The 27,645-nt window shown below is 49.0% G+C and overlaps 2 protein-coding genes across 8 annotated transcripts; one reads left to right on the top strand and one right to left on the bottom strand.

The window, feature by feature from the left end:
• Positions 1 to 404: 404 nt before the first annotated feature.
• TM7SF2 (transmembrane 7 superfamily member 2) lies at positions 405 to 27,530 on the top strand. Of its 5 annotated transcripts, none has more exons than XM_042439613.1 (11): positions 405 to 608; positions 20,818 to 20,977; positions 22,479 to 22,675; positions 23,059 to 23,113; positions 23,485 to 23,679; positions 23,951 to 24,054; positions 24,326 to 24,445; positions 25,208 to 25,376; positions 25,749 to 25,829; positions 25,989 to 26,111; positions 26,852 to 27,530. In XM_042439613.1, the coding sequence occupies exons 2-11, from the start codon at positions 20,923 to 20,925 to the stop codon at positions 27,010 to 27,012; spliced, it is 1,260 nt and encodes a 419-aa protein (XP_042295547.1). In that variant the 5' UTR covers positions 405 to 608; positions 20,818 to 20,922; the 3' UTR covers positions 27,013 to 27,530. The 5 variants fall into 5 exon arrangements, with proteins under 5 accessions (XP_042295547.1, XP_042295548.1, XP_042295545.1 ...); XM_042439614.1 differs by lacking the exon at positions 405 to 608 and adding an exon at positions 19,374 to 19,551 and having other exon boundaries at positions 20,824 to 20,977; XM_042439611.1 differs by lacking the exon at positions 405 to 608 and adding an exon at positions 19,374 to 19,556 and having other exon boundaries at positions 20,824 to 20,977.
• On the bottom strand, positions 12,822 to 18,640 carry LOC121915390 (intelectin-like protein). 3 transcript variants are annotated; one of them, XR_006100705.1, is made up of 9 exons: positions 18,440 to 18,637; positions 17,702 to 17,856; positions 16,787 to 16,951; positions 15,949 to 16,196; positions 15,133 to 15,291; positions 14,467 to 14,587; positions 14,120 to 14,223; positions 13,475 to 13,722; positions 12,822 to 13,092 (listed from the first exon to the last, which is right to left on the bottom strand). XR_006100705.1 is itself a non-coding variant. In XM_042439619.1 (8 exons), exons 2-8 carry the CDS (start codon positions 17,760 to 17,762, stop codon positions 13,570 to 13,572), a joined length of 987 nt encoding a protein of 328 aa, XP_042295553.1. In that variant the 5' UTR covers positions 17,763 to 17,856; positions 18,440 to 18,640; the 3' UTR covers positions 13,474 to 13,569. The 3 variants fall into 3 exon arrangements, 2 of the variants coding, with proteins under 2 accessions (XP_042295553.1, XP_042295552.1); XM_042439619.1 differs by lacking the exon at positions 12,822 to 13,092 and having other exon boundaries at positions 13,474 to 13,722; positions 15,949 to 16,172; positions 18,440 to 18,640; XM_042439618.1 differs by lacking the exon at positions 12,822 to 13,092 and having other exon boundaries at positions 13,474 to 13,722.
• Positions 27,531 to 27,645: the final 115 nt, after the last annotated feature.

Raw genomic sequence — 27,645 nt, 5'->3', positions numbered from 1 at the left:
ATTGTAATTCTGAGAAAGTCTGCAAAATTACGTATGCAATAGCAGCATTTGCAAGAATTTCGCTCCTCCTTTGCAAGCCTAGAATGGCTTCTTGGAGTGGAGCTATTTTGCAAAGGAGTTGTTGTCGCTGCTGCTATTATTATTATTATTATTATTACTATTATCATTATTATCCCACTTTTCCCCCAACATAGGGACGCAAGGCAGCTATCATTTCATCTTTGCAAAAGTTTGCACTAATTGTGACATTAAAAGGGTTTTGTCTTTACAAAAGTTTGCACTAATTGTGGCATTAAAATGGTCTCATCTTTGCAAAGGTTTGCACTAATTGTGACATTGAAAGGGTCTTGTCTTTGCAAAGGTTTGCACTAATTGTGACATTTTTAAACCTTTTCTCACCAGCCGCCCGGGGCACATGGAACCAGAGACAGACCAAAGAGGTTGGCACGAGACAGTGACCTTTACACTACATGCCTTGGAATCCTGGTCTTGCCAAGGGTGGCATCCGAAATAGCATCATCCACCATCCTGGGCCAGCCAAGACCCATCATCCCCATTAGAACCAATGAGACAGGTGGGATGCCGGCTGTCTGCCAAGGAGGGTAAAGGTAAGACGGAGAGCAGGGCTTTGCAGGGAGAAGATCTACTTGATCTCATAGGTCACCCTGAAGATGCCACACAGACAGCTGGCATTCTGTTGATGCCCTGCAAATATTGCTGAGCAAAGCAAACAAAGTCCAGCTCGGCTGGATGGCGTTTCAAAGCAGAACTGCAGAGCCAGATATACAGACAATAATAAGATTCCCCTAATCCCCTTAACCCTGCCTTCTTCTACTAAAAATTGTACATAAACATCAAGATACAAGGATCTGAGCAGGCCCTCTGATCTAGAACCCACTGTATCGAATCTAGGTCCTGTGCCCTCTGGCCCAGGGCGGACCGAAATGGACTGGGTTCTCAAGCAGAAGTCTGGTCCAGAACCCACTTGGACTGGTGCCGTTCTGATCTAGAACCCGCAACCTTCATCCTGGCACCCCCTGAACTCTGGTCTAGAACCTCTGTTCCCGGGACAGATGATAGAAACCAGTTCTGTTTTCAAAAAGTAGAAAGAGAGTGGACCCTGAGCCGCGGCTTAAGGATCTGGGCGTGTTTGGACTGGAGGTTAAGAAAGGGACCTGAGAGCCCTGTTTAAGTATCTGAAAGGCTATGATTCTGAGGATGGAGAAAGCTTGTTTTCTGCTGCTCCAGAGACTGGGATATGGAGCAATGGATGCAAAGTACAGGATACTTTGACTGAGATTTCCTGCATGGCAGAAGGGGGTTGGACTGGATGACCCTTGGGGACCCTTCCAACTCTAGGATTCAATAAAGGTATCACAGCCTTTCCACCAAACCAGGTTCAGTTCCGCTTGGGTAGCCCTTCTCAAGTTCACACTATAACCCAGAGCGAACTCATTGCCCCTTGATGTTGGCGCTTTGAGTTGCAGACTAAGCAACTCCATTCTGCTGAACTTTCTGCCCCGCAACCCAATCCAGATGGTATCATATAACCCATCATCTTAAATAACAAGTGTCCCAAGCCAAGGAGGCTTAGAAGGTGTGACTCAAAGTCTTAAACAGCCACGGTAAAGTTACATAAGATTCATGTTCGTGTCCAACAACTCCAGAGAAAAGTATGCATAAACACCTAGGAAGGGTCCAGTGTGCGAAAGAAAGTCACTGGGGATACACAGAAAAGCAAAGGGCAATTGTATAAATATGAAATTCAGTAAACATTTGAGCAAGCCCAACTGAATGCAGTGGCATTTACTCCTGAGTAATGGAGCGCCCGATGATGGCATTCATTTCCATTTTGTGACGCAACAACATACCGTTCCACAATGGGAAGCTGACCTCCTCACAATGGAATTGAGCTCCATTCCACCGCAACAACTACATTCCAAAGTGGAATTTACTCCTAGCAAAATTTCTTCCTCCTGATGTTCTTGTTAATCCTCCCAAAGGGCCTTGTGTCTGAATAGAGAGGATGCGAACCATGGCTGGAAACACTGGGGTTGTCCCTTGCAGGGTTGCGCACTGGGCTCCTCTTTTTAAATGACACCTTCTGTGGGAGCATCTGCTCTGTGCAAACCATGCAAGCAATTGCACACCCTGGGATTTGTGGTTCTACCGGGCCTTTCGCCTTCCGAGTACCTTGAGCCCCTATATTCCGGAGGGAGATGCTCACGGCCCGTCCAGGGATGGCATGTTTCAGGACGGCATTTCTGGGAACGGTACATTTAGGCACAGCACGCTTTGCAAGGGCACGTTTCAGGGCAGTGCTCTCCATGCCAAAGCTGTACAGAGGTTGGCAGCTCTGGAAGGAAAGGGACTGAGACATGTGAGACCCAAAGAAGATCTGGAGTCAACAATTCTATGATTCTATGAACCTCCACCAAGCCGGTGCCATTTACACTTTGCAGGCCTCCTTAAAGTTAAAGAGAGACAGCGTGGTGCAACGGTTTCAGAGTTGGACTATGGCCCTGGAGACCAGGGTTCGAATCCCCAATTGAGCATAAAAAACCCTTTGGACAAGTCACACTCTCTCAGCCTTAGAGGATGGCAATGGCAAACCCCATTGGAAGAAACCTGCCAAGAAAACCCTATAATAAGTTTGCCTTAGGGTTGCTGTAAAAGTCAAGAATGACTCGGAGGCACACAAAGTTTTTAAAGCTTCTGACTTTGGTTGCATCTACATTGCAGAACTGAACTGCCATAGCTCCGTGCTGTGGAATCCTGGGATTTCTAGAGCTCTCAGACAAAGAAGGCTGAACCGCAAATATATATGTATTTCTTGGAGCATATGTGCCAGAGAGCACAGTTTCCCCGCATGAATGGCTGACACTAGGAACACTGCAGGTCAATGCCACAAGGTGTTGTGCGTCTGTTTGTAAGGGTTATTGCCTTCATGTGACTCACTCCTAGCCTTGATGGTGGAAATAAAAACATCACAATTGCAAGCAGGAATGGTCCAGAAACTCTGCGGAATTTTCCAGCGAAGGCGCAATCGGAAAACGCATCACCGAACAACAGCCAACGGTTCCTCGCCTTGCACTCTTCGAGACGCTTTGGGGCAAGGTTTTCTGCACGGCAACAAACTGGTATTAGGGTTTTGGAACCCATTTCGGGTCTGGACCCCTGCTGGATGCATGTGCAAATTCTGAACCCGTTTTGGAAACATGCGCAAATACGGAACCCGTTTCGGATGCATGTGTAAATTGGGAACACATTTCAGATATTTATGAGAAGTCACAGATCACCCCAGTGCTACCGTGGGGAGAAAGTGTGATAGGAAATGACGTCAAACTGGTACGCTCCCATTCCTAAACTGGTGCAATTGTGGCACGACGGCATCCCAACGCAATCAACTCCCCATCCAATACCATTTTCAAGGTGATGCTCTCACTGTGGGATTCCTCCCAACGGCCTGGTCCTGGTCCCTGAGACCTGAAACCCATTTTGGGAGGAGGTTTTAGCTCTCCAAGCGTAACCCTATCCCCTCCCTGGACGGATTCCGGATGGGTGTTTTTGATGGCTCAGCACCAGCGGGTTTGCAAATCCCAGAAGCATCTGTTTACACAGAGCAGCTGTCCCTGGGGGGACTTTTTACATCCTATACATGGAGAGATCTATATCCAGAGGCCTTTCCTGGAAGCTGTTTACCGCCACAGAAAGCCGACAAGGGGGTCCAATGGGACCAGGAGGGGGGCAGCCATTAACTATTCTGCCACTCTCATCCCCATCGTCCCCTACAAGGAGATGGAGCTCAGGTCTGCTCTGGGCCAAAGTGGGGTCAAAAATAAGCCAACGAAAAGGAAAATCACCCAGAGAGCAGGTAAAGGGCAACTGAATGGGTTTGAATTCCAAAGTGGGAGCCATGCAACCCTCCAGAAGAAGTCGGATTGCAGCTCCAGCAGCCCTTTCCTCCGATTGTGTGACTGTTTCCTTGCTTTGTATCATGAACAAAAAGTCTTATTCTTTTCCCCGCCACCAAAGAACACAATTTATTGCCATTTATCCTTTGGGAACATTAATGGAGAAAAGGGGTATTGTGAAGACGAAGGCTTTTCATGGCCGTTTTTTGTGGGGGTTTTGGACCATGAACATGGCCACCAAAAAGGGGATATTTCTTGCAAGCAAGATTTCCAGGAAGGGTGTTGCGTCGGTGGGTTGGTGTAGGAGGGGATGATGGGTCATGGAGAAGAAAGAGAAGGCTTTGCAATGGGGAAGTTTGAGTGTTTGTGAAACCGGGGGCACTCCCCTTTGGCTCACAGAGAGAGCGATGCTAAGAAAGGCCGTCCTTGGTTGGCTGAGAGGGATTCCAGGCGCATAGGGATTGGGAGAGGCCTCTGTACATGTGGGCATCCATGCGCCAGCAGCGTGGCCGCCTGAGTCAGGAGGAAACCCAAGCACTGCCTCCCACTTCTCTTGCAAAGCATGCTCAGCTTTCACACAGTCCTTGCTTGCGCTGAGAGAAAGGCCTTGGGCATCATCAGACTTCCTTCTTAAGAGGTCCCCAACTTTCCAAATCCATTCTCATGCGCACAAACTCCTAGGGTTTTAGGGTCCGAAGGGTCCCTCAGGGGTCATTTAATCTGACCCTTGGCCTTGCAGGAAAATATAATAATGCGTCCCTGGAAGACAGCCCTCCAACCACTGTTTAGAATTATGTGTTTATAATGTGCTGTGTCCACAGATTTTGCCTCCATGGATTCACCCTTCCGCACACATACAGTGTAGATAGATATAGAGATAGATAGATATTTGTTGTGTGCCGCCAAGCATTGGACTTGGACTCGAGACCAGGGTTCGAATCCCGGCTCGGCCATGGAAACTTATGGGGTGACTTTGGGCAGGTCACACTCTCTCGGCCTCAGATGGATGCAAAGGCAAAGGCAACTCTGGCACGCCTTCTTGCATCTCTCCCAAAGCACACCCGATTCCTCACACCCAGGTGAGTCACTGGGGAAGAGATTTGCATGGAGCGCATTTCCTGGCAGCGTTTGGGAACATCTAGAGGCGGTTATTGCAATGAGACATGCCAAAATGACAACACATCCGGTGCGGGGTACTATCCCATAAATCCAATGGGTGACTTTGGGCAAGTCACACTCTCTCAGCCTCAGAGAAAGGCAAGGGCAGCCTAGAAGATTCATTCTTCTCTGGACTTTGGACTTCAAGTCTGGCTCAGGACCCAAAGTATGGAGCGGCCACTCCGTTCTGGGGACTTTATTGCACCCGTTTTTTGGCGTTATGGGTACAAAAAGAGGACACTCGTGTGTGCGCGTGACCGCCCCAAAACGGATTTTACCACACGGCAAAGCGTCCCCCAAAAGGCCCTGTTCCATTCCATTGTGGCAATCCGTCCCGGTTCAGTGCTGAGGCGCATGAAATGTTCTGGTCAGAAGTCTCTTGACTGAGCAAAATGGCGCCCAAAATGGCGGCCGCGCACGCACACACGCGCATCCTATTTTCATACTCGTAACATGCCAAAAAACGGGTGCGATAAAGTTCTGGGTCTTGAAAACATTGGCATTCCTCATTGGGGGTCCCTTTGGAGAATGAAACCCCCTCCCCATGTGAAGGGAAATTCAGACACTGCCTGGGATGTGTAGTTTGGTGAAACGTATAGCCTTCTCTGCCAGAGCTATGCGCCCAAATTGTCTCTGGCTTATGGCGACCGTCCGTAAGGCCAACCTATCGCAGGGTTTTCTGGGCAAGTTTCTCTCTATTCTCCGACGCTTTGCACTTTTTGGGAACGAAACCGGCTCCAGGTTCTCTCTTGGCCTTTCATTTTTGCAAACACCAGAGGCCTGCTTTTATTCTCAATGCAACTTTGGGTTATATTTAGGCCTTTCTCATGGGAGATATGGCTCACACACACAGACACACACACACACAAACACACCCAAGGGTTGTTCCTGTTGTGGCCACATTTGCTGACAGTGTGTGCCAGCTCAGAGGGGTGATGCTCTGGGGAAGTGAGCCCCGATTGGCCGGCGGCAGGGATCATGCAGCGCCCGATTGGCTAGAGGCCTTCTCCCACGAGGAGGCCATGCTCCCGGCGCATGATCCTGCTGTGCGAGGCTTGGTGTGGCCTCCGCTTGCACACTCCCAGGGAACACTCTGTGCTTTCCGCCTCCTCCTCCTCCGCCGGCTCCAAGAAGACATGATGCTCCCAGGCCAAGAAGAGACAGTGCCTGGAAGAACCAGTTTTTGGGGAGGTGGCATGAGCCAGGCCTTGGCCTCCACTCAGCCCGATGGGCTTTGGAGTCCTTGCTGGCATGGTGGCTCAGCACTTTGAAACAGAGGCTGGATGGCCTTTGGTCACAAGGAGGGCTTGGGTGGTGTCTTCTTCCTGCATGGCAGAATGGCGTTGGACGGTGGACCGGATGATCCCTTGGGGTCCCTTCCAACTCTGGAATCCTATGTATTCCTGCATGGCATAAAGGAGTTCAACTGGATGACCCTTAGGGTCCCTTCCAATTCTGGGATTCTATGAATCTACAATAGGATTTCCCAATATATTGACCAGCCTTTCAATCATTTATTGATTGTGTCTTCCTGCATGGCAGAAGTGGGTCAGAATGGATGACCCTTGCGGTCCCTTCTGACTCTAGGATCCTATGTACTCCTGCATGGCACTAACAGGTTCAACTGGCTGGCCCTTAGGGTCCCTTCCAACTCTAGGAATCTATGAATCTCTAATAGGATTTCCCAATGTATTGACCAGCCATTCAATCATTTATTGATTGTGTCTTCCTGAATGGCAGAAGTGGGTTGGACTATATGACCCTTAGTAGTCCCTTCTGACTCTAGGATTCTATGTATTCCTGCATGGCAGAAGGAGGGTTGGACTATAGGACCCTTAGCAGTCCCTTCCAACCCTAAAATCCTATGTATTCCTGCATGGCTGAAGTGGGTTGGAATGGATGACCCTTAGTAGTCCCTTCCAAACCTAGGCCCCTATGTATTCCTGCATGGCTCTAGTGGGTTCGACTGGGTGGCCCTTGGGGGCCCTTCCACCTTTGGGAGCTATGTTCCCGAGTCTACATTTCCAGATCCGATGCAGTCCAGGATTTGTAACCCCAGTCCCTAGGTGTAATCAGACCTCGGAGTAGTTAATTCTGGATTGCAAATCCCAGAATCCCCCACCCAGCTGTAGTCCAGAATTATTTTCCCCCAAGTCCTGATCATATTTGTCCATTTCCCCCACTGCTCTCTTCCTCCTCTTCCTCCTCCTCCTTTCATTTTCTCATTCGGGGCTTTTGGGAACCTGTGACTCAGAGAAAAGCCCAGTTTCAGCCGAATGACACACAAACACACTCCCAGCGGTGATAAAGGAAGGATGGATGTCGTGCTAAAAATACAATCTCCAGCTCATCGCCTTCCTTCTTTCCTTCCTTCCTTCCTTCAGCAAGGCCTCTCAAGGCAAAGAAAGAAGTCATCCCTATAGGAAAACTACAGGGAAATGGAATGGGAGACGCAGTAGTCCTATCAGCTCTTGCTTGCTGTGTCCCATAGTCGACCCTAAAAGGGTCATGGGTCATTTGGGGCAAGATGGTGGCTATGAAGCTGAGAGAGCGTGACTTGCCCAGGGTCACCCCATAGGTTCCCACGATGGACTCAGGACTCGAACCCTGGTCTCCCGGAGTTGTATGGCTCCATTATTTGCTATATCCCAGTTGGAGCTGGTTTGCTTTTGAGCAAGCAAGACTCAGCCTTTAGGAAAGAAAGGGTTACTACTAGATTAAAAATGATTAGATTAAGATAGATAGATAGATAGATAGATAGATAGATAGATAGATGATAGATAGATGGATAGATAGATCAGCCCAGTGCCTTGAATTTATGTGACTCTCCTTACGGGATATAAAGAGTCTCTGGCTTTCTCGGTGCATGCGCCACAATGCTCTCTTGCTAGAAAACTCCAACTTGTGGTTTTGTTGACCAAGTTGCAAAAGTGAGAGGGCATCGAGCGATAAGATTAGACTAATGCAAAGGATAAGCTTCCAGATAACATTCAAAAAGGCCAGGAGGAGAACAGGTGGCGCATAAAATCTACTACTACTACTATTATTCTTAGTAGTAGTAGTATTACGATATTAAACAACTGCAAATGGTTATCATGACTGTTATATTTAATGTGGGACTCCATTCAGTGCTCTCCTCTGGATCAATTGCAAATGGTTTTGTATCATGGCTTTTATATTTAATGTGGGAATCCATTCAATGCTCTTCTCTGGATCAATTGCAAGTGGTTTTGCATCATGGCTTTAATTTTAATGTGGGAATCCATTCCATGCTCTGCTCCAGTGCATGGAGAGCAAAGTTCATGAGTGCTGTTGCCTCTGTGGCCTGCAGTCCCAAGATGTTTTCTTTCTTGGAAGCTGTGGCGCAGATCCAGCGCATGTCTCCGTGAGAAAGGCCCACGCCGTGTCCCAGGCCTGCCATTGGTGGGGAGCGCATGCCCAGGCGCTTCCCATTGGTCGCCCGGCCTGATTCACATGGAGATCCACTCGGAGGGCGCGTGATTCTTTGGGCTGTTGACAAGGATGGGCATGTGGGCTGCTCCCGGTCTTGAGTTCCGATCCTGGGCAGCCGGCCAGGTCTTCTCTGCCTTTCCTATTTCAGACAAGAAATGTGAGCTTCAGGGCAAGGAGGGGAAGCTGACAGGAAAAGCAAATGTTCAGGGAAACCATTGCCACTCATGCGCTTTTTAAAACAGATGAAACGGTTGAGCATCAGAGGCCAGGGTTCGAATCCCCATTCGGCCACGGGAAACCTTGGGAGAGTCACACTCTCTCAGCCTCAGGGGAAGGCCATGACAAAGGCCCTCTGAACAAATTAGGCCAAGGAAACACACTGTGAAAAGTTTGCCTGAGGGTTGCCATAGGTCAGAAATGACTGGAAGGCGCATATCTATCCTATATCCTATCCTATCCATCCGTCCGTCCATCCATCCTCTACATACCTCTTTTTATCTAATCAGTTTCTCACCTCTTTTGCCTTCTACTCTATCTATCTATCTATCTATCTATCTATCTATCTATCTATCTACCTTTTCTTATCTATTCTGTCTCTCATCTCTTTTGCTATCTATCTGTCTATCTATCTATCTATCTATCTATCTATCTATCTATCTATCTATCCATCCATCCATCCATCCATCTGCATCAACTTCTCCAAATCCACGAAGGCTTTTGAAGAGGGGAGGATGGTGTTAAGAACTGTTCTGCGCCAGGTGTGAAATGCATTAGGTATGCATTAGGTATGCCACCAGCACATGTCTTTCTAGCCACAGCCTGTTCCTTGGGCGGCCCTCACATTTGCCAGCTGCCCAGAAGGAGAATCGTACACAATATGCCTATGTGGCCTGATGCATGTTGGCGCTGGATGCGGCGGTGTGGTGTCTCGCACCCATGTCCCTTTGAGTAGAGCCCCCCCTGCCTAAACCTGACTCACTCCATTCCCAGCGAAACGCCGAGTTGCAGTTTTTAAAATAACATGCTTGAGATGTTTGCATGTTATGCACCGTTTAAGCAAACATCCGGTGAGATCATTCGGGTCAGGAATGCTCACGAACACTCACTTTCTTTCCAAGAAAGAAAACCAAATTGGAAGGAAAGAGAAGGACATCTTGGAACTCATGACATGAACCAGAATCCCAAAGCATATCTGGGAAGCTGCTGCCCTGCGAACATTATTTGAACCTGAACGATGGCATGCTTTTCGTCCCCTTTGGGCACTAATGCGCATTCCGGAGCCGAGCTAAAGAGTGGAGGGAAACAAGGAGGACGGAGGACAGAACAGAAAACAAACCAGGAACGACCCTTTAAATCCGATCTGCAGAAATGCGCACAGCTGTCAAGAGCATGGTGTGGAATGCCGTCTCCTGTTTGTTAACCTGCCAGCGTTTTAACGCTTAGGTGCACAGCCTGGTTGCAAAGTTGGCAACCGGTCAAGCTGTCAAATGAGGACCTTTGCAAAACACATGCCCTAAATGATCATCCATGCGTTACGGAACGTGGACAAGAGGCCACAGGTTTGCATCTATGCATGAGCAAAGAGGGAGGGAAAGTGGCCAGAGAGTGTGTCCTTTCCAAGCAAAGGATGGCTTGCCTATTTTTTGCAACCTCTCTCTGCCTTTGGAAGCCCAACCTGTTGAGCACCAGCCTTGTTGCCGCCTGTTCCTACTCCTTTGGCCTGAGTCAATAAAGACAATCTTGTTTTCTTCCTAGCCAGTTCTCCGCCCCCTTCTTTTGTTTTCTGTCTTTCTTTCTCTCTCCGCTCATCCCTCCCTTATGAACCCACTACACTCCGTCATGCGCTGTTTGTGGTGTACCTTTCCCTTCCACCGCAAAAGCAGTTTTGCAATCGAGGAAGGGAACATAATATTTACCCTCTTTCTCTCAGGAAAACAGATGCCAGCAGCAGCAGCAGCAGCTGCCTCCTTGGCTTTGGTTTCCCAGCTTTGAACTCAGGACCAGAGCAGAGAGTCAAGTGGGAAGGCAGGAGCCCTAACTGATAGGCAACGCTGCCCCGGGGGGGGGGGAGTTTCCCACTGGAGCATCACTGCTTTACAAAAGAAAGGAATGAAATGCCAGGGTTTACGTTTGGATTTTGCTGGGCTCCTGATGAAGAAGGAAGGGAGGTGTTCCTGGGTGCAAAGGAACCCTGGCAATGGATTGCAAAGATATGCATCAGGACACTGGCAAGAGTGCACCAATGTGCATCAAGCACATCTGAGGAACACTGGGTTCTGAGGTGCATCTGACACTTCTGAAGCACATTGGCATCCTTATGATGCACATCCAGCGCTTCTGACGTGTATCTGGCACGTCCGATGTGCCTTGGGCCCTTCTGACACACATTTGGCACTTCTGGTACACATCCAGCACATCTGATACACACCCATCTGATGCACAATGGGCACTTCTGAAACACACCAGGCACTTGTGATGTACATTGGACACTTATGGTGTGCATTTGGCCCAATGTGCATCAGGCACCTCTGCCTCTGGCACTTTGGAAACACATCAGGCACTTGTGATGCACATTTGACATTTCTGATGCACATTGGGCACTTCTGATGTGCATCAGGCACTTCTGAAACACATCAAGCACTTGTGACGCACATTTGGCACTTCTGATCCACATTGGACACTTCCAATGTGTATTTGTCTTGATGTGCATCAGGCACTTCCGCCTCTGGCACTTCCAAAACACACCAAGAACTTGTGTGGCACATTGGACACTTCTGGTGTGCCTCTGGTACACCTGATGTACACTGGGCACTACTGATGCACATCAGGCACTTCTGGTGTGCTTCATGCATGCCTGTTGCGCCCCAGCACTTCCTAGCCCACGGAGCAAGCTTGTTCTCTGTGGTCCGGAGACTATCAGGATACAAGTCAACAGATTCACATTAGGAGAAAAAACATTCCCTTTGGCACACTACGCACTTGTAGACTTGTGAGCCCCCTTTAATGGCCATAGCTTTAGCCCCCCCGAATCCTGGGATTTCCAGCTCCGCTAAGTCTTTGGAAGTCTCTCTCAGAGAGCAATGTGCCTCCGCAAACTACAAATCTCATAATTCAGAGCCTGGAAAGGTTCCTTTGGGGATTGCAAAGCCCAGACTCTCAGTGGACGAGGGTTTCTATAACCTGGTGAGCCCTTTTGTAAGATCCTCTCCTTCTCTTTCTCCAAATGATATACATCCAGAGGAGGCCAAGCCCAGATCACAGGCGCCTGGCCCTGAGCCCAGGAAAGGCAAACAGCTGGGAAGACGCCCAGATTGGGTTCTAGGAAGCGCCGAGATCGAGGGGACGCTTATGTAAGCTTGCCCAACAATGGGGCTTTCGGAGAGAACATTGCACTTGGATCAGTGCCACTCTAACTGCACATGGCTGCATCCTAGCCAATGACAGGATTTGTAGTTTGGTGGGATATTTCGCCTTCTCCATCAGAGAACTGCAAACTCCTGGATTCAACAGGATGGAGGCCTGACATCTAAAGCAGTGTCAAACTGCATTAATTCTGCAGTGCAGATGAAGCCTCAGGCGCCAATTCTTGGTTACAAAGTGCAATGCCATCTTCACTGGCAACAGAAGGAACATCCAAGACAAAAAGCAGTGACTCTAACACCATCAATTTTCTTTCTCCTGTATGATTTTTGATCATTGATGAAGAAGCCGGTGGCGCTTCAAAGGCTTGTGTCATATATTTAATGCTTTCTTGTTGGCCCAATAAAGATATCACTGCTTTGTGGGTTTGGGGTTTGGTTTTGCTTCCCTGCAGCTTCCACCTCAAACTCTATTATTGTAACCTATTATCCAGTGCCATGCGCGACTCCCTGATAAGAGGCCATGGGTCAGATTAAACTATAAGCGTTGCATTTGCAAAAGAGGTCGCTGGGGCCTTGGAACCGAGGCCCTCCTAATCTCTCTTTCCCTGACTCCGATGCCCAGATGCCAGTCTTGCAATGGCTAGAGCATCCATCTTGGGTCCAGCCCCCCCCCTCCAAAAAAAAATCACCCCCTGCTTCATGCAATTTGCTGGAGATGTTGCAGAGGAGGAGAGAAGGGAAAGAGTAGGGTTTGCTTGGCTTTCTCTGAAGGAAGAACTAAAGTTAAGGCAAGGGTGCCCCCTGCAGGTCAGAATGAGAAGTGGCCAGATTATTTTTTGTGATGATGATGATGATGACGACACACAGCTGTTGCCTTGTTGCAGCTGAAACCATTTTGGAGGGAGGTGCAAATTAAATGCCAAGGTTAGAAAGATCCAATTTATGTGTTTCTTTTAATGCCTATCCTGCCTTCTTCCTCCCAAATTAAAACAAGGTGCAAGCTTTACACTATGGAGCTTGATGCAGACTTAGTGATGTCCCAGTGTGCAATGGTCCCAGAGTAAATGGTCCCAGTGTGCAATGGTCCCAGCATGAAATGGTCCCAGTGTGCAATGATCCCATTGTAAATGGTCCCAGTGTGCAATGGTTCCAGAGTAAATGGTCCCAGTATAAATGGTAAAAGGAAGAGAGAGAAACGGATAAATTGTCGCGGCAGAGAGAGACGCAGAGACAGGAATGGGGGTGCAAAGCTTCTTCTGCTGGCCAGGTCTTGGCCAGCTCCTTTTATTGACATCAGGGTTACATTAGGTTTTACATTATCTTATTGTACATCAGAAGGCAATTTGCGGAATCAGGGACCAATGTGTACTCAGGAGATTTCTAATTAGCAAGGGGGAGCAAGGTGTGTACACTGTCTCAGCCGAATCAACATGGGCTTATCCAATCACGGATAAAGCATTGTCTACCAGAAGGCAAGTCATAATCCTATGGTCTGCCAGTAGGGTTATCACATTTCAATCTTGGTAAACATTGCTATCCTGGGAGGGGTCGCATCCTCTGGGCTTCCCAGGGGATGCCACAATAAATGAAATGGAAAGTATGGCACAATGTTCTGGTTGTTTTATGCCCAAAGGGGAAGGGAAGTTGTTTGACGTTTCCAAGGGCCGGTTTGCCTGCAAGCTTCAGTGGTAAAAGAGCAAGATGGCCGATTCCAACAACTGTTTGGAGACGCTCCATCCGGTGTGAGACCCGTATCCGTTCCAGTCAAAGGCTGCATAGTCCCCACATTGGCGAGGGCTGCCTTCGGGGAAATAGCCGCCTCCGCCGACACAGATCTGGAGGAGAAGAGAGAGAAAATGGGGGGATTCAGGTCGGGGGCATCATGGCCTCCAGGAAGGAAACAGGGGCAGGATTGAGGTTTGCAATGAGGGGCCTAGGAAGGAAACCTGGATGGCAAGGGGTTTGGAAGGTGAGGTCGAGAAAGGAATGGTTAAAATGGGAGCTTGGCGTTTTGGATCCTAGAAAAGCAAACAGGGGAGAGTTTGGATAGTAGGGTCGAGAAAAGACATAAGGATGGATGGGATTTGGAGTGAAGGATCAAGAACTGAATCATGGTCTACAAAGAAAAGGTGGGCGATTGGGCATAGAGTTTGGGTTTGAGAAAGAAAATAAAGGGAAGCTGGGGTTTGGGGTGTGGGATCTAGAGAAGAGCAAATGGGAAAAGCTACGCACATGTTCATTGTCGCATCTGGTGACTTGGACTCCGGCGCATAGAGCCAGGGCTGCCTTCTCATTATTAAACACCCGGAACTGAATGAAGCCGGGTTCGAGGTGAGCTGGGAAAAGCATGGATTTTAAAGAGAAAGGTTAGATAATAATTTTGTTATCAGAAAAAGCTTGGCGTCAGGTAGCTGTAACACCTGGATTTGTATTCATTATGCTATGAGTCTCTGGAAAGCGCTGCATCGTTTCCAAGAAGGAACAGAGATAGCCAAACCTTATAGTCTTGCATTTTCCAGCAAAGCCCTATAAACCAGGCATGCAAAAGACCATGGCACCTGAGGAAACAAAAGCCATACCTTGGGAATTGGGGGCGTAGTGGACAGAGGTCTGCTGGGCACTGCCAGTGTCATAGATGACCGCCACGGCCGGACCGTTGTCGTCTGGACAGCTGCCGATGCCAAACTTGACCGGGTATTTCTGGAAAGGAAGAAAGGAGACTCAAAGGAAGGGAGAAGGGATGCTTAGCTTCATGCGCAAGATTTGTGGTTCTTGTTGTGTGCCTGCAAGTCGTTTCTTAGGGTTTTCTGGGGCTGAGAGAGTGTGACTGCTCCAAAGCACTGTGCCACAATGGTCCTTATCACACCAGAGATGGAGACGTCTAGGGTTCTAGGGTTCCAGAGCCAGGGCCATGTGGGTTGATTGGTTGGGGGTGATGGGAATTGTAGTCCTCCAATAGTAAGAAGTCCCATTCCCATCATCCCCAGGCCATGCAGCCCCCTCCCTCCTCAAGCTCCTTTCTGGAAACCCGCAGCATCCTCCAGGGCCAGAGTTATGAGGGTTGCTTGGGGGTGATGGGAATTGTAGTCCCCTAAAACTCAGGTGTTTATCACACAGAGTTTTTGCAGTTCAGATCCAGGGTGACTCCTGCTTCCGCTACACGAATTCACGCCATAACGACTCTAGAGCCCTATGGCGCACTCCGCACTGCGAATGGCGCAGAAACTGAGCGCCACGTTCCTCACTTGGAAGAGCCTGAGAAGGTTGCCCCCTTCCGCAGCCAGGAACCCCGTTTCGGTGTGATATCTCAAGAAAGCGGCGCTGGCCCATTCCTTCATCGGGGTGTCGTTGGGCACGTGCCAGATGCCCAGATCCCGGGCTTCCAGGTCGTAATAGCCAGGGTTCTGGAAAACAAAGGACGGTCGAGAAATAAAGCATGGCAAGGGTGCGACTGGGAGGGTTCATGCATCTGCAACGTAGGGATAATGCAAATTTGGAGACTGCTTTAAGTGTTGTATTATTCTCCATCCCATGGAACCGAGGGATTTGTGGCCTTAAGAAAACCTTCCCTGCCCAAGAGGGCTGCAAACTACAAATCCTAGGATTTCTGCAGCATGGCGTCAGACTGCGCTATTAATATAGTATAGGTGCACTCAGAGAAAGATAAACGTCTCACGAAACTGCAGATCCCAGGATTTCTGCAGGATGGAGCCACGGCGGTTAAAATGGCGTCAAACTGCTTTATTTCTAAAGTGTAGATGTGTCTGTATCAACCTTTTTGTCATCTGCAGGACAACTTTTGCATACCTTTGCATTGGAGAAGGCCAGAAACCAGGCACTAAAGGTGGAAATAATGCACTTTGACACCACTTTAAGGGCTGTGGTTCCATATTGTGGAACCCAGGGATTTGCTGCTTGACAAGACAAATCTCAGGATTTCTGCGGGAGGCAGCCACGGCAAATGCTGCCACGCCACTTTATTCCTGCAATGTATGTACACCCCAAAAACCCTGGTTTAGTGTTGCATCTCTGTTGCATAAATCTGGGAAGCAGAGCCTCACCTTGTAGTCGTCGCTTGTGGCCGCCATTGCGGAGCCGAAAGTGGCGTTGTTGGACCAGTTTCCGTCTCCGCCGGGCCACCTTTTGTCATTCCCTTGCTGGCTGGACCAGCGGTCTCCTTCGCTGCATTTTCCATGGATGTTGTTCTCATGGACGCTGGCCACCAGAGTCCATCCGCCTCCGTCGGTGGTCATGTCGCAGAAGGTTTGGTAGACCTCGCCATCGTCCGTGGCCAAATAGTACAAGCCGTCTTTGGAAAGGAAAAACCTGCGTATGAAACATCTCACGGCAGCCAGAATCATGTTGTTGTTATTGTTGTTGTTTTTCTATCCAGGGAAAATAAAATTATTGGACTGGGATCCCCCCCAAACTCCACTTGACGTTATGTGGCTTTGCAAATCTGTGGCTCCGTTGCAGAAATGCAAATGGCAACCCTAAGTAGAATAACATCCAGAACATTGTGTAAAGGTTGCTAATCTGTAGCTATGTAGAAATGCTAATGGTAACCCTAATAATATTCCAGAACAATTTGTAAGGTTTGCAAATCTATAGCTCTGTTGTAGAAATGTAATAGTAACCCTAATAACATCCAAAACGTTTTGTAAGGTGTGCCAACCTGTGGCTCCATTGTAGAAATGCAATGGCAACCCCAAGCGCAATACTTTTGCAAATCTGCAGCATCTTGAACAAAAGGACTGCAGGCCCCATGTTGCTGCAAGGCTCAGAGACTGGGAAAAAGGGTGTGCAGAAGTGTCCATTGCATTTGTCAGGCGCCTTTTGGAACGGTGATTCTTCCCTAGTTTTGGTGGGGTTTTTTGGGGTACGGTTATTCTGACCCACCTGGGGCTCCTTCCAGGGACGCTTTGATTTCCTTGCAGCTTCGGGGCAGCGTTTGGGGGAAAGCGGGGGGCAGCCCTGGGTCCCTTTGGAGGCAGTCCCCTTCTTCCCATCTCACCATTAAGTCCAAAATGTCCCGCTTCAGGAAAGAGACACAGTTGTTTGTATCTGCAAGGAACAGATTGATCATAGCAGACATCCGCAAGAACAACAACAACAAATACAACGCCCCATTTCTTTCTTTAAGACTTGCTAGAATTGGCCAATCTTAGCTTAATTCTGAATGATGTATTTATCCATTTGAAGGCAAACGTCTTAATCCACGTTCCATGACCAAACAGGGATTCGAACCTTGGTCAGACGGCGGTCAAGAAACTGGAAAAAGACTTTTGGACTTGGAAGGGATGCTACGAAGGAACAAGGCAAGATCCTGAATTAAAAGATATGTCATTGAATCCCAACGTTTGAATGGTCCATGCCATCACATTTCCCATTTCTATGGGACAGTGAAGAAAGCGGATCGCATTGGAAAGCATTGGAAATGTGGCGCTGGAGGAGAGGAATGCTGATAACATGGGATGCTAAAAGGACCAGTGTTTTGGGGCCATCCAAGCCAGAACTCGCCACAGATGACCGAACCGAGGCTGTCATATTTTGGACATATCATGAGAAGACAGGGCTCCATAGAAAATTAAGTCATGCTTAGAAAGGTAGAAAGTGGAAGGAAAAGGGGAAGGCCGCATTGCAGACGGAGGGACTTGATCAAGCCACAGCCCTGCCCTTGCAAGACCTGAGCTGGACTATGGAGGATACAGGGATTTGGGGGTCTCTCATTCGTGGGTCACTAGAAGTCGGAGTCCACTTGACGGCAACAAACCAAAAGTCTAGAGTCCTCTAAAAAACAAGATTTGCACTTACCGCACCGTTGGCCTTCAGGGAACATAAAGGCACACAGCAGGAAGAAGACTACAAATCCCATTGTCTTTCTGAGCTGCAAGACCCTCTTCTATCAGCCACGGTCCAGAATTCACTCAAGCCCTCCAGGGAAAAGAAGCAAGATGCCAGCCCTGGATCTGGAAGCAAATTTGGGGAGAGAAGAAATGTAGGTTTGGGAGAGATAGCAATGTTATCGCATCCTCCAAGGCTTGTTGCTAGAAAATGGCCAAGAGTGGGTCTACCCAGGGGGCACACAGCTATTGCAAGTTGATAGGTCTTTAGCTGCCATGCGCTCGCTCTCTCCTTTTGCACTCCAGGATTTGACGTTTTATGTCCATTTGCCACGAACCGTTGCAAAACCGTTGCAAAAAGCGTTGGCCCCCAAACTTTAGCCTTCCAGATGTTTTGGACTTTGACTCTCAGCCGGCCCAAAGTGTAAGACGTCTGCGAGCCAAGGTCCAAAACATCTGGAGGACCAAGGTTTGGGGCTCACTGCAAAAGTCTAGCTTCCTATAAGAGGATTCTAAGCCCCACTCATTTGGTCTCACTTCTTCCTATGCCGATGCTTGGGCACCAAGCAAAGAGGGGGACCCATGCCAGGCTCCATGCCCTCTGTCTATTTGGGGAGACCAAGGACTAGGCAACCCTAACCCTAAACCTTCAATTTTATTCTGCATCTACAGTTGGAGAAAAGGAGGGGAGAATTCATTCGCAGCTCACCTTGTCTCTGCTTTTCCTCTTGTGGCACAAAAGCGGGACGCAAGGCCTGCTCTGCGTTGTGGGTTCGAGCCCCGCTTTGTTTCCATTAATGACTAAACCGACCTTGGTGCAAGAGAGCAAAAGGGGGGCAAGTGAGCTGGCAGTGGTCAGAGGTTGTTGACACACATGGACAGCGCACGGCAAGGCCTCCTAGAACGAGAAAAGTGCCCAGAGTGAGCATGAAACCTCTCTTGGGATATTTTATGTACAAACCACTAGGCCACGCTGCTGCACGTGACTTACTTCTGGTGATGACTTTGGAGACAGTGAGCTCAAGTCAGAAGATGAGGTTGCACCTAAACATTAGGATGAACTTTTATGATGGGAAGAGAGTGTATTAGTGGGCCGTTTTATGCGCCTTTTTTATATTTATGGACTCTCCATCTTTGAACATCTCTCAGGTGTGCTTGGGTTGTGGCAGAATGGGGCTGGTTCGGATGGCCTTTGGGTGCCTCTTCCAGGGCTATGGTTCTGGGATGCAACTGCAGTGCAGAATTAATATGTTTTTGGCATGGCTTTGACTGCCGTCGCTCTATGCTATGAGAACCTGGGATATGTAGTTTGATGTCACCTCAGAGCTTTCTAGCTCACCAAAGCACCAAATCCCTGGATTCGTGGAGCCAAAGTGCATTCATTTTGCAGCGCATGCACAACCTTGGTCAGCAGAAAAGGCAAGGGAATTCATAATACAGTAGTGGAATTAGGGATAACAATTCCATGCGCACACGATTGCAAGACACAGGTCCCTTTATGTCCAAGCCCTATGAGTAGGGAAAGGAGGAGGAGTGGGAAGCAGAGAGCTTTGCTTTTCTCCATCTCTCTTTCTCTCTCTTCCTTTGCAGATGATGATGAGAGAGGAATGGCAAATGCAGACACTCCTCCAGAGTCTGATAGGTCCCTGGGCCTGAGATGTTCCTCCACCTCCAGATGCCATTGGCTGGCCCTTGCTAAGGTCAGCATGGGCAGAGATTGGTAGTGCTACTGTGCGTTGGTGCAACCTGGGCGGCAGGTGGACCAGGCCACAGGAAAGACCCTCCGGCGGCATCCGACCAAAGCATCCTGCATCCCTCCAGGTCAGGTGAGCTTCCCTTCAGAGAGCAGAGGGAACGCCGCAACCAAACAGAATAGAATAAAGGCTGCGCATGTTAACTCTAACATGCGCAAAATATGCACATGAAAAAAGGAGAGGCCAGGAACCGAACACTGTGGAATTAATGTACATTGATACCATTTTAACTGCTATGTCGTCTCCATCGATAATTAATGAAGAGCGTTAATTACCTGTCTCTTCCGACTATCCAAGTGGTTTTTAAATGCTGAGTTGTAAAGGGTGAATGGCAAAGGCGGATTGTTTTAATGTGTGTGCATTGTATTTTAAAGCCGAGGTGTGTTTTTAAGTGATGTGTTTTAATCGATGTTGCTTGTGTTAATTGTTGTTATTCGCCGCCTCGATCCATGGGGAGAAATTAATAATAAGAAGAATATCATTATTATTACCATCATGGGATTTGTAGTTTGTGGCATCACCAGAGCGCTCTGACAGCAAAGACATGGCAGCTGCATGTTGTTGGTTTGTTAATGTCACAACATTTCGTTTCATTCAACCTTTATTAGGCATCCAGTTTGTTGATTGTTGTTGCCTCCTGCCACAATCCGGCACAAGAAATATTAATAATAATAATCATAATCATAATAATAATTGTAGAGAGATATTGCAGCACCTTTGAGACTCACAGAAAGAATGAAGTTGGCAGCATGAGCTTTCGCAGGCTTAAGTCTAGTTCCTCAGATGCATCTAATTCTTTCTCAGATGCTAATTATTATTATTATATAGCTTCCTCACCAAGCTGCAGATCCCATTGCTCCATAGCATGGAGCCAAGCCAGTGTCAAACTGCATTATTTCCGCAGTGCTGATGCACTTCCAATGATGACAGTAACACCAACCTTGCAAGGCAGGCCAGTTTCTCCAAAGGGATAACGCCACCCCAAAAAAAGACGCACGCTTCTGTCTTTGAATGCCACCCACACATTTAAAAAAGTACCAAATCTATGGAGAGGAGCCTTGGGCCTGGCGTTGGTCCTCTCCGGGGACTTTGCACATGTTCTCTGGGTGAATCACGGCTAAAAAAAGAAAGGAACGAACCCACACAAAGACAGGGACAGATGCACACCCGATCTGCACATAATGTGCAGGAGTCCTTTGTCGAAGGTGGGCTTCGTGGGCAATGCTTCCACTGGCATTTTTAAGGCGCATGGGATTTGCAGTGGATCGAGGAGCACATTTGTTTCAAATTTGGAAGTGAAATGCAACCTGAGCTTAACAAATCCTCTTCTCAGTTCCAGGCCTAACAATAAACTCAGGAGTGAAAATTCACGGCTTCTCGAGAGGAAACGTCCCCCGGAAAGGATCTCTCTCTGGCCTGGGATCTGCTTCACTGGATCATGGATCGACTCAAGGTCCCACGCACCAAAGAACTGGAATTTGGGGGTGTCCTAGGTGAGCCATTGGGTCCGGGAGGGAATATTCCCAACCAAAATATCGGAAGGTTTGAGGTTTGAGCACTCTGGGGTCCAGGATTCAAATCCTGGATCAACCGTGAAACCACTCTCTCAGCCTCGAGGGATGATAAATAATAAAAAAATAAAATCTTTATTTATATCCCGCCCTTCCAAAAAGATCAGGGCGGCTTACAATAATGCAACAGGTGCAATTGAATACAGAATTAAAAACATATAACAATCAATACAATACATAGTCTAAAAACAATAACAAAAGCCCCGTTAGCCCATCCTCACGGCCACGGAAGAGGAGGGAGGCCCACAGGATATTTAAACGGGGAATGCCTGCTTGAATAGGAAGGTTTTGAGGTCCTTCCTAAATTGGGCCAGGGTGGTAGATGAGCGGAGCTCCGTGGGCAGCGTGTTCCAAAGGGCTGGGGCAGCTGTGGAAAAGGCCCTTCTCGAAGTGGAAGCTAACCTGGCCCCAGGCACCTTCAGCAATTGCTGCCCAAATGTTCTGAGGGTGCGGGGCGGAATGTACGGAGAGAGGCGGTCCTTTAGGTACCCTGGGCCCAAGCCATTTAGGGCTTTATAGGTAATAACCAAGCCTTATATTGAGCTCGGAAGCGAATGGGCAGCCAGTGAAGATCTTTAAGCACAGGTGTTATGTGGCTGGTCCTGGATAGGCCAGTGACCAGCCGGGCTGCCATATTCTGTACCATTTGGAGCTTCCGAGTTTGGTATAAGGGTTGCCCCATGTAGAGTACATTGCAGAAGTCCAATCTCAAAGTTACCAGAGCATGTACAACAGTTTCTAGGTCCCTCCGGTCCAGGTATGGGCGCAGCTGGCGAATCAGCCGAAGCTGGTAACAAGTGTTCTTGACCGTCGCATTCACCTGAGCGGTCAAACCTTGGCAAACCTCCTCTGGACCAATCTTCCCAAGAAAACCCTACAATAGTTTTGCCTTTGGGTCGCCGTAAGTCGGAAAGATGTGCGGTTTGCCTTGGGCTTCCGCCTGTGAGTTTCAGGCCTGAGGTGAGATTCGAACCCTGGTCTCCAGAGGCATGGGCTGACACTCGAAGCGCCACACCGTTATACTAATATACTAAATATATACAAGTCCCAGCATCCCATGGCATGCAGCACTGGGTGCCAAAGTGGCATCAAACTGCAATGTGGGTGCAGCCTGAATTCAAAATGGTTGGCAGACAGTACCTTTAATAGTGTTCCAAGATGGAGAGATATCCAACCGGTGAAGCTTTCGCTGCACTGCATTGCTGCTTCATCAGATCGCTTTTCCTGTTGGATTTCTGCCTGCCTCCCCATTAAAGCTGCATTTCCCCCAAGACCTTGTAGGATGCTTGCCTTCTCTCCTTGGATAGCGCAGAAGGGGAAGGTCAAGGATGGGGGACATCGGGGTGCCGTTGGCCACCCTTGGCGCACCTGCTTGACCGCTTCCTTGCCCACCATCTTCTCACCTGGACCTTTCTTTCCATAGGGGCTGCTGTCTTGACCTTTCTGATGCCCGCCACTGTCTTCTACCTGCTGCTGGTTTGCAGGACAGAGGAGGCCAGCCTTTGGAGCCTGCCCTTGCCTTTGCCCACCCTCCGTTCCTTATGGAGCCCCCGGGATTTCGTCCTGGTTTTGGCCTGGATGGCATTGCAAGCCTTGCTCTACATGCTGCCCATGGGGAAGGTAAGGAGAGATCCTAGCCATGCCCTTGCCTTGACATCTGCAATGTGACAGAATTTTGGGATTTGCAGTTTGGCGAGACGTTTAGCCACTAAGGGTCCTATAGTCCAACCCCCTTCTGCCATGCAGGAATACATAGGATTCTAGAGTCGGAAGGGACTACTAAGGGCCATATAATCCAACCCTCCTTTTGCCATGCAGGTGCCACGGCAAACTGCAAATCCCCGGATCCCATAGCGTGATGCCATGGCAGTTGAAGTGGCGCCAAGCTGCCTTATTATTTCCGCAGTGCAAATCAGACTATAGCCTCTCCATAAAGTCCAGCCTGGGATTCGAACTCGGCTCTTCCTTTATCTTGAATGTTGTTGTTTTTTTTATCCCAACAGGTGACGGAAGGGACAGCCCTTCGAGACAAAACGCGGCTCCAGTATCGTATAAACGGTCCGTAAACATTGGGAAAAGGGGGTGAGGTTGGGTGCATCGCGCGATGCTCGGCCACAGGGAGGGAAAGGGCATTTCTTATACACAAAAAAGAGGCTGCTTGCACATGGTTGCAAAGAGAGTGGTCACTGCAACTTATATTTATGTTTAGGTGTGTAAAGTTAGAGAATACCATTGGGGACTTAACGTCTTTGTAACTTTATGTCCGTGGGAGTTAAAACTGGCCAGTTCTGTAATGTCTAGTAGAGAGGCTACTCTTATCTTACTATGTAGGGGAGCTGGCAAAGTGACCGAAGAACATTGGGACTGAGGCACATAGGGATCCATGTGCAATGCACCCTGAAGTGCTTTTATCCCCTTCTGTGGCCTAGGGTCCCACGCCATGATGGTCACGGCGCTGGTCATCGGAGCCGGCTTAGCGGCGGGTTTGCGCCTCAGTTACATCTACGACCACCTTTTGCAACTGGCTGCCTCAGCCACTTTGGTGGCCTTCGCTCTGAGCATCTTCCTCTACGTCAAGGCCTTGCTCGCACCCGAGACGGCGCTGGCTCCGAGTGGGAATTCAGGTGAGCTGCGCATTGGCGGAGGAAGATTCTGCATGGCTGACACCTGCAAGCAATGGAGGCCTTGTGGGGTCTCTTTGGACTGGAGCACATAGCGGTGGGCAACCTTTTAGGGCAGTGGTTCCCAAACGCTGGTTTTGGGGGCAAGAAAATAGGGAGTGCCACCTTTTTTTGGTATAACGTGTCCCAGAATCCCCCAACCACAGCCTCATTGGTTGTGACCTGCATTGAAACAGGAATGCATTTTCAGTCTTTGGTTTCTTCCTCCCTGCAGGGAACCCCGTTTACGATTTCTTTATGGGCCACGAATTGAACCCGCGTCTCGGGGCCTTTGACCTGAAGTTCTTCTGTGAGCTGCGTCCGGGTCTTTTGGGATGGGTAGGTGCCCTTCCTGGCCCCATAATGGCGGCAATGGGGTTACTGGCTTGTACTGGGAGACTCGCCTTGGAGGAACTGTGTGTCTCAGTCACAGGAGACTCCACTGTCTTGTGGATTTGGGATGTTGTTGTACTTTGCTGTATGGCCAATACTGTATCTCTTCTTTCGATGGTATTTCTGCCTTGGGTGCCATATTTTCTGCCAAAGTCGTGATGCCCTGGAAGACCTCTGCCTTCTTACCTGTGCTCAGGTGTGTCCCTCTGTCTTCCAGGCCCTGGTCAACATGGGCATGTTGGTGAAGGAGACCGAACTGAGGGGCAACCCCTCCTTGGCCATGGTCCTGGTGAATGGCTTCCAGCTCCTTTATGTGGTGGACGCCTTCTGGCACGAGGTGGGTTCAGCGCGGCCACCGACAGACGGCAGACCAACTCCTCACCTGTATGGACAGGGGCTTTCCTCTGTGGCCATAAGGGCTAGACACTGCCTTTGGGGTTTTAAAAAGGAGCAGCAAGCACCGGAGATGCTCAAGCCGCTCAAGCTCTGATAGAAACACTCCAGGGGTTCTGGGCACCGGTCGCAAAGGCACCAATACAAGAGACAATGGGTGGGATATATGTTGTTGTTGTTGTCATCCTCTTCCTCCACCTCCTCTTCCTCCTCTCCCTTCGCCTCTTCCCCTCCACCTCCTCTTCATCCTCTCCCTTCGCCTCTTCCGCCTTTTTCCTCTTCCTCCTCCTTTCCTTCTCCTTTCTCTTTTCCCTCCTCTCCTTCTCTTCTTCCTCTTGCTCCTCCTATTTTTCCTCCTCTACCTCCTCCTTTCCTTCCTTCCTTCCTTCCTCCTCCTCCTTTCTTTTTTATGTGTCAGGTTTCCCCAGAACCAGCTTACAATATAGATAAGAATTTAGCCCCAAAACATGGTCTCTTCTTAAAGCTGTTTCTTGGCCTCAACTAGAAAAACCAGTTGATTCGAACCCTGGTCTCCAGAGTCATAGTCTGACGCTGGAAGCACTATGCCATGCAGGCTCTCTGGTGCTGAACTGTTCTCCCTGAATAGTTTTGGGTACTTGGGTTTTTAAAACCTTAGCCCCAGAGCCAAGCCTTGCATGGAAGCCATGGGGCTAGCAAATAAGGCAACCTGTGTTTCCTTCTGAAGGAGGCCATCTTGACCACGATGGACATCGTCCACGACGGTTTTGGTTTCATGCTGGCTTTCGGAGACTTGACTTGGGTGCCTTTTCTGTACAGCCTCCAGAGCTACTTCTTGGTGACCCATCCGCAAAAGCTGAGCCTGCCCATGGCTGGAGGGATTGTCCTGCTAAATGGTGAGGAAGACCACCTCTGGGCATGCGCAGAAGGCTTGGCTGGGGGGGGGGGTGCTCCAACACCTCTCCGAAACATTGGGACTTGGCATTTCATATTTAACTGGAACTTCATGGTTCCAGTGAACTGGGATCCCCAATTTTGGAGAGTTGATAAGAAAGCCTGAACAAAACAGTTGGTTAACCATAAGGACTAGAAACCTTATGAAAAGAGACCCAAAACTCAGGATTTCTACTCTAGGAAAGATATGCAGCTCTCCTTCCAGAGTCTGGAGGCCACGGCTTTGCGTTTGGACCTCCTGACAGCTGTCAATCATGATTATCTCTTAATATCCTGAAGTGTCATCTCATTTTATCCCTCTTCCCACCCTGTAGGCCTGGGCTATTCCATTTTCCGTGGGGCTAACTCCCAGAAGAACACTTTCCGACGCAACCCCACAGACCCCAGAGTGGCAGGTTTGTAATCCTTAGGGCTTTCCCCCCTTGCGGCAAAGCCAAAGGCGCAAAGTAGATTGCAAAATGGTTGGGCAGCTAGTTTTAACAGGGAAGAGAGAACTAGAGATCTCTCTGCCCTGAGAGAAACTCAATGGCAGCAATGTCCTCCTTTCCTTCTAGGACTTAGAACCATCCCGACGGCGACAGGGCGGCGTTTGCTGGTCTCCGGCTGGTGGGGCTTTGTCCGGCATCCCAACTACTTAGGAGACCTTATCATGGCCTTTGCGTGGTCCTTACCCTGCGGTAAGTGGGAGCCCCTATAGGCCTCAGTGCCCTATAGGAACCCTCAGATCCTGTCTGATCTTGGAAGCTCAGCAGGGTCAGCCCTGGAAAGCACTTGGATGGGAGACCCCTCCCCCTCCAAGGCATATCAGGCTTTATTTCAGAGGAAGGAACAAGCAAAACCACATCTGAATCTTCTTTGCCTTAGAAAGACCTCTGAAATTCATGGGGTTGCCATAAATTAACAAGTGGCTTGCATTCAAAGATATAGCTGTGTTAGTCTATAAAATCGGTAGGTAGAGAGATCTTGCAGCCCCTTTGAGACTCGCTGGAAGAAAGAAGTTGGCAGCAGGAGCTTTTGCAGACTTCAGTCTACTTCCTCAGATGCATTTGACTTAAGTAGACTTAAAGTCTACAAAAGCTGCTGCTGCCAACTTCTTTCTTCCGGTGAGCCTCAAAGGGGCTGCAAGATCTCCCTAAGTACTGATTCTACAGACTAACACAGCTCTATCCTTGAATCCACGGAGGGTTAAGTCTGCTTCCTCAGATGCATTGAGTCAAGTGACTTGAAAGCACAGACACACAGAGACAAGGCATGAAAGGGGTCCAGTCCTTTGCAGCCCCCCTTTCCTGATCCAGCCTTCCCTCCCTCCCTTTCCCCCCTAAACTAAACCCTCTGTGCCCCTCGTATTTTGCAGTCTGGACTGAAGCACCCTAATCCTAACCCTCTTTGACTACTCTTCCTTTTGGACTCCCTCCAGGCCTGACCCACATCCTGCCCTATTTCTACGTCCTCTACTTCACTTTGCTCCTCATCCACCGGGAAGCCAGGGACGAGCACCAATGTCTGCGCAAATATGGCTTAGCCTGGCAGGAGTATTGCCGCCGCGTCCCGTACAGGATCTTCCCGTATCTCTACTGAGCCACCCCCCGGACACTCGGCTCTCACACCGAGGGCTTGAATTTGGGGACACAGGAGCCACCGAGGAGAAAACAAGGCACCATTATTGTCTGTGTACAGCTCTGCTTCCAAATCAAAGGGGCATCTTTCTCCCATTCGGGAAACCATTCTTTTGCCTCCCATTCTGTGCCTCCGGCGCAGCAAACACTTCGGTCTCAGAAATGCCTCTTTTGCCGAGCCTCAGTTTGTTCAGAGACCTTTTCTGGGGACACGTAAAAATCCAAATTTGACGCAAATCCTCAAAGCCAGATTCTGCGACCGGAATTTGCATTGCGCAAACTGGCAGGTATTTACAAATCCATTCTGCATTTGGAATACAAGACAAAAAGCATCGAGTTGTGCCCCAAAACAAGGTTGCCAGCCTTTTCCTGGCTCCTAAGAGTTTTGGAGGAGGACACAACCAGAAGCCAAATTTGGGTTTGGGATCAAACTGGTGTTTCGGTTGTCTGCAAGCAATAAACATGACTGATATACATATGGATATGGCTTGATGTGTGAACACTACCCCTATTTTACACCCAGGTTGTCTAGTTTCTTAACATTGCTACACTGGCAAAGGCTGCTGGGAGTTGTAGTCCAAGCACATCTGGAAGA

Source organism: Sceloporus undulatus, chromosome 9, assembly GCF_019175285.1.
Source record: "Sceloporus undulatus isolate JIND9_A2432 ecotype Alabama chromosome 9, SceUnd_v1.1, whole genome shotgun sequence".
In the NCBI taxonomy this organism is placed as follows: domain Eukaryota; kingdom Metazoa; phylum Chordata; class Lepidosauria; order Squamata; family Phrynosomatidae; genus Sceloporus; species Sceloporus undulatus.
This window is presented reverse-complemented; position numbering and strand designations above follow the sequence as displayed.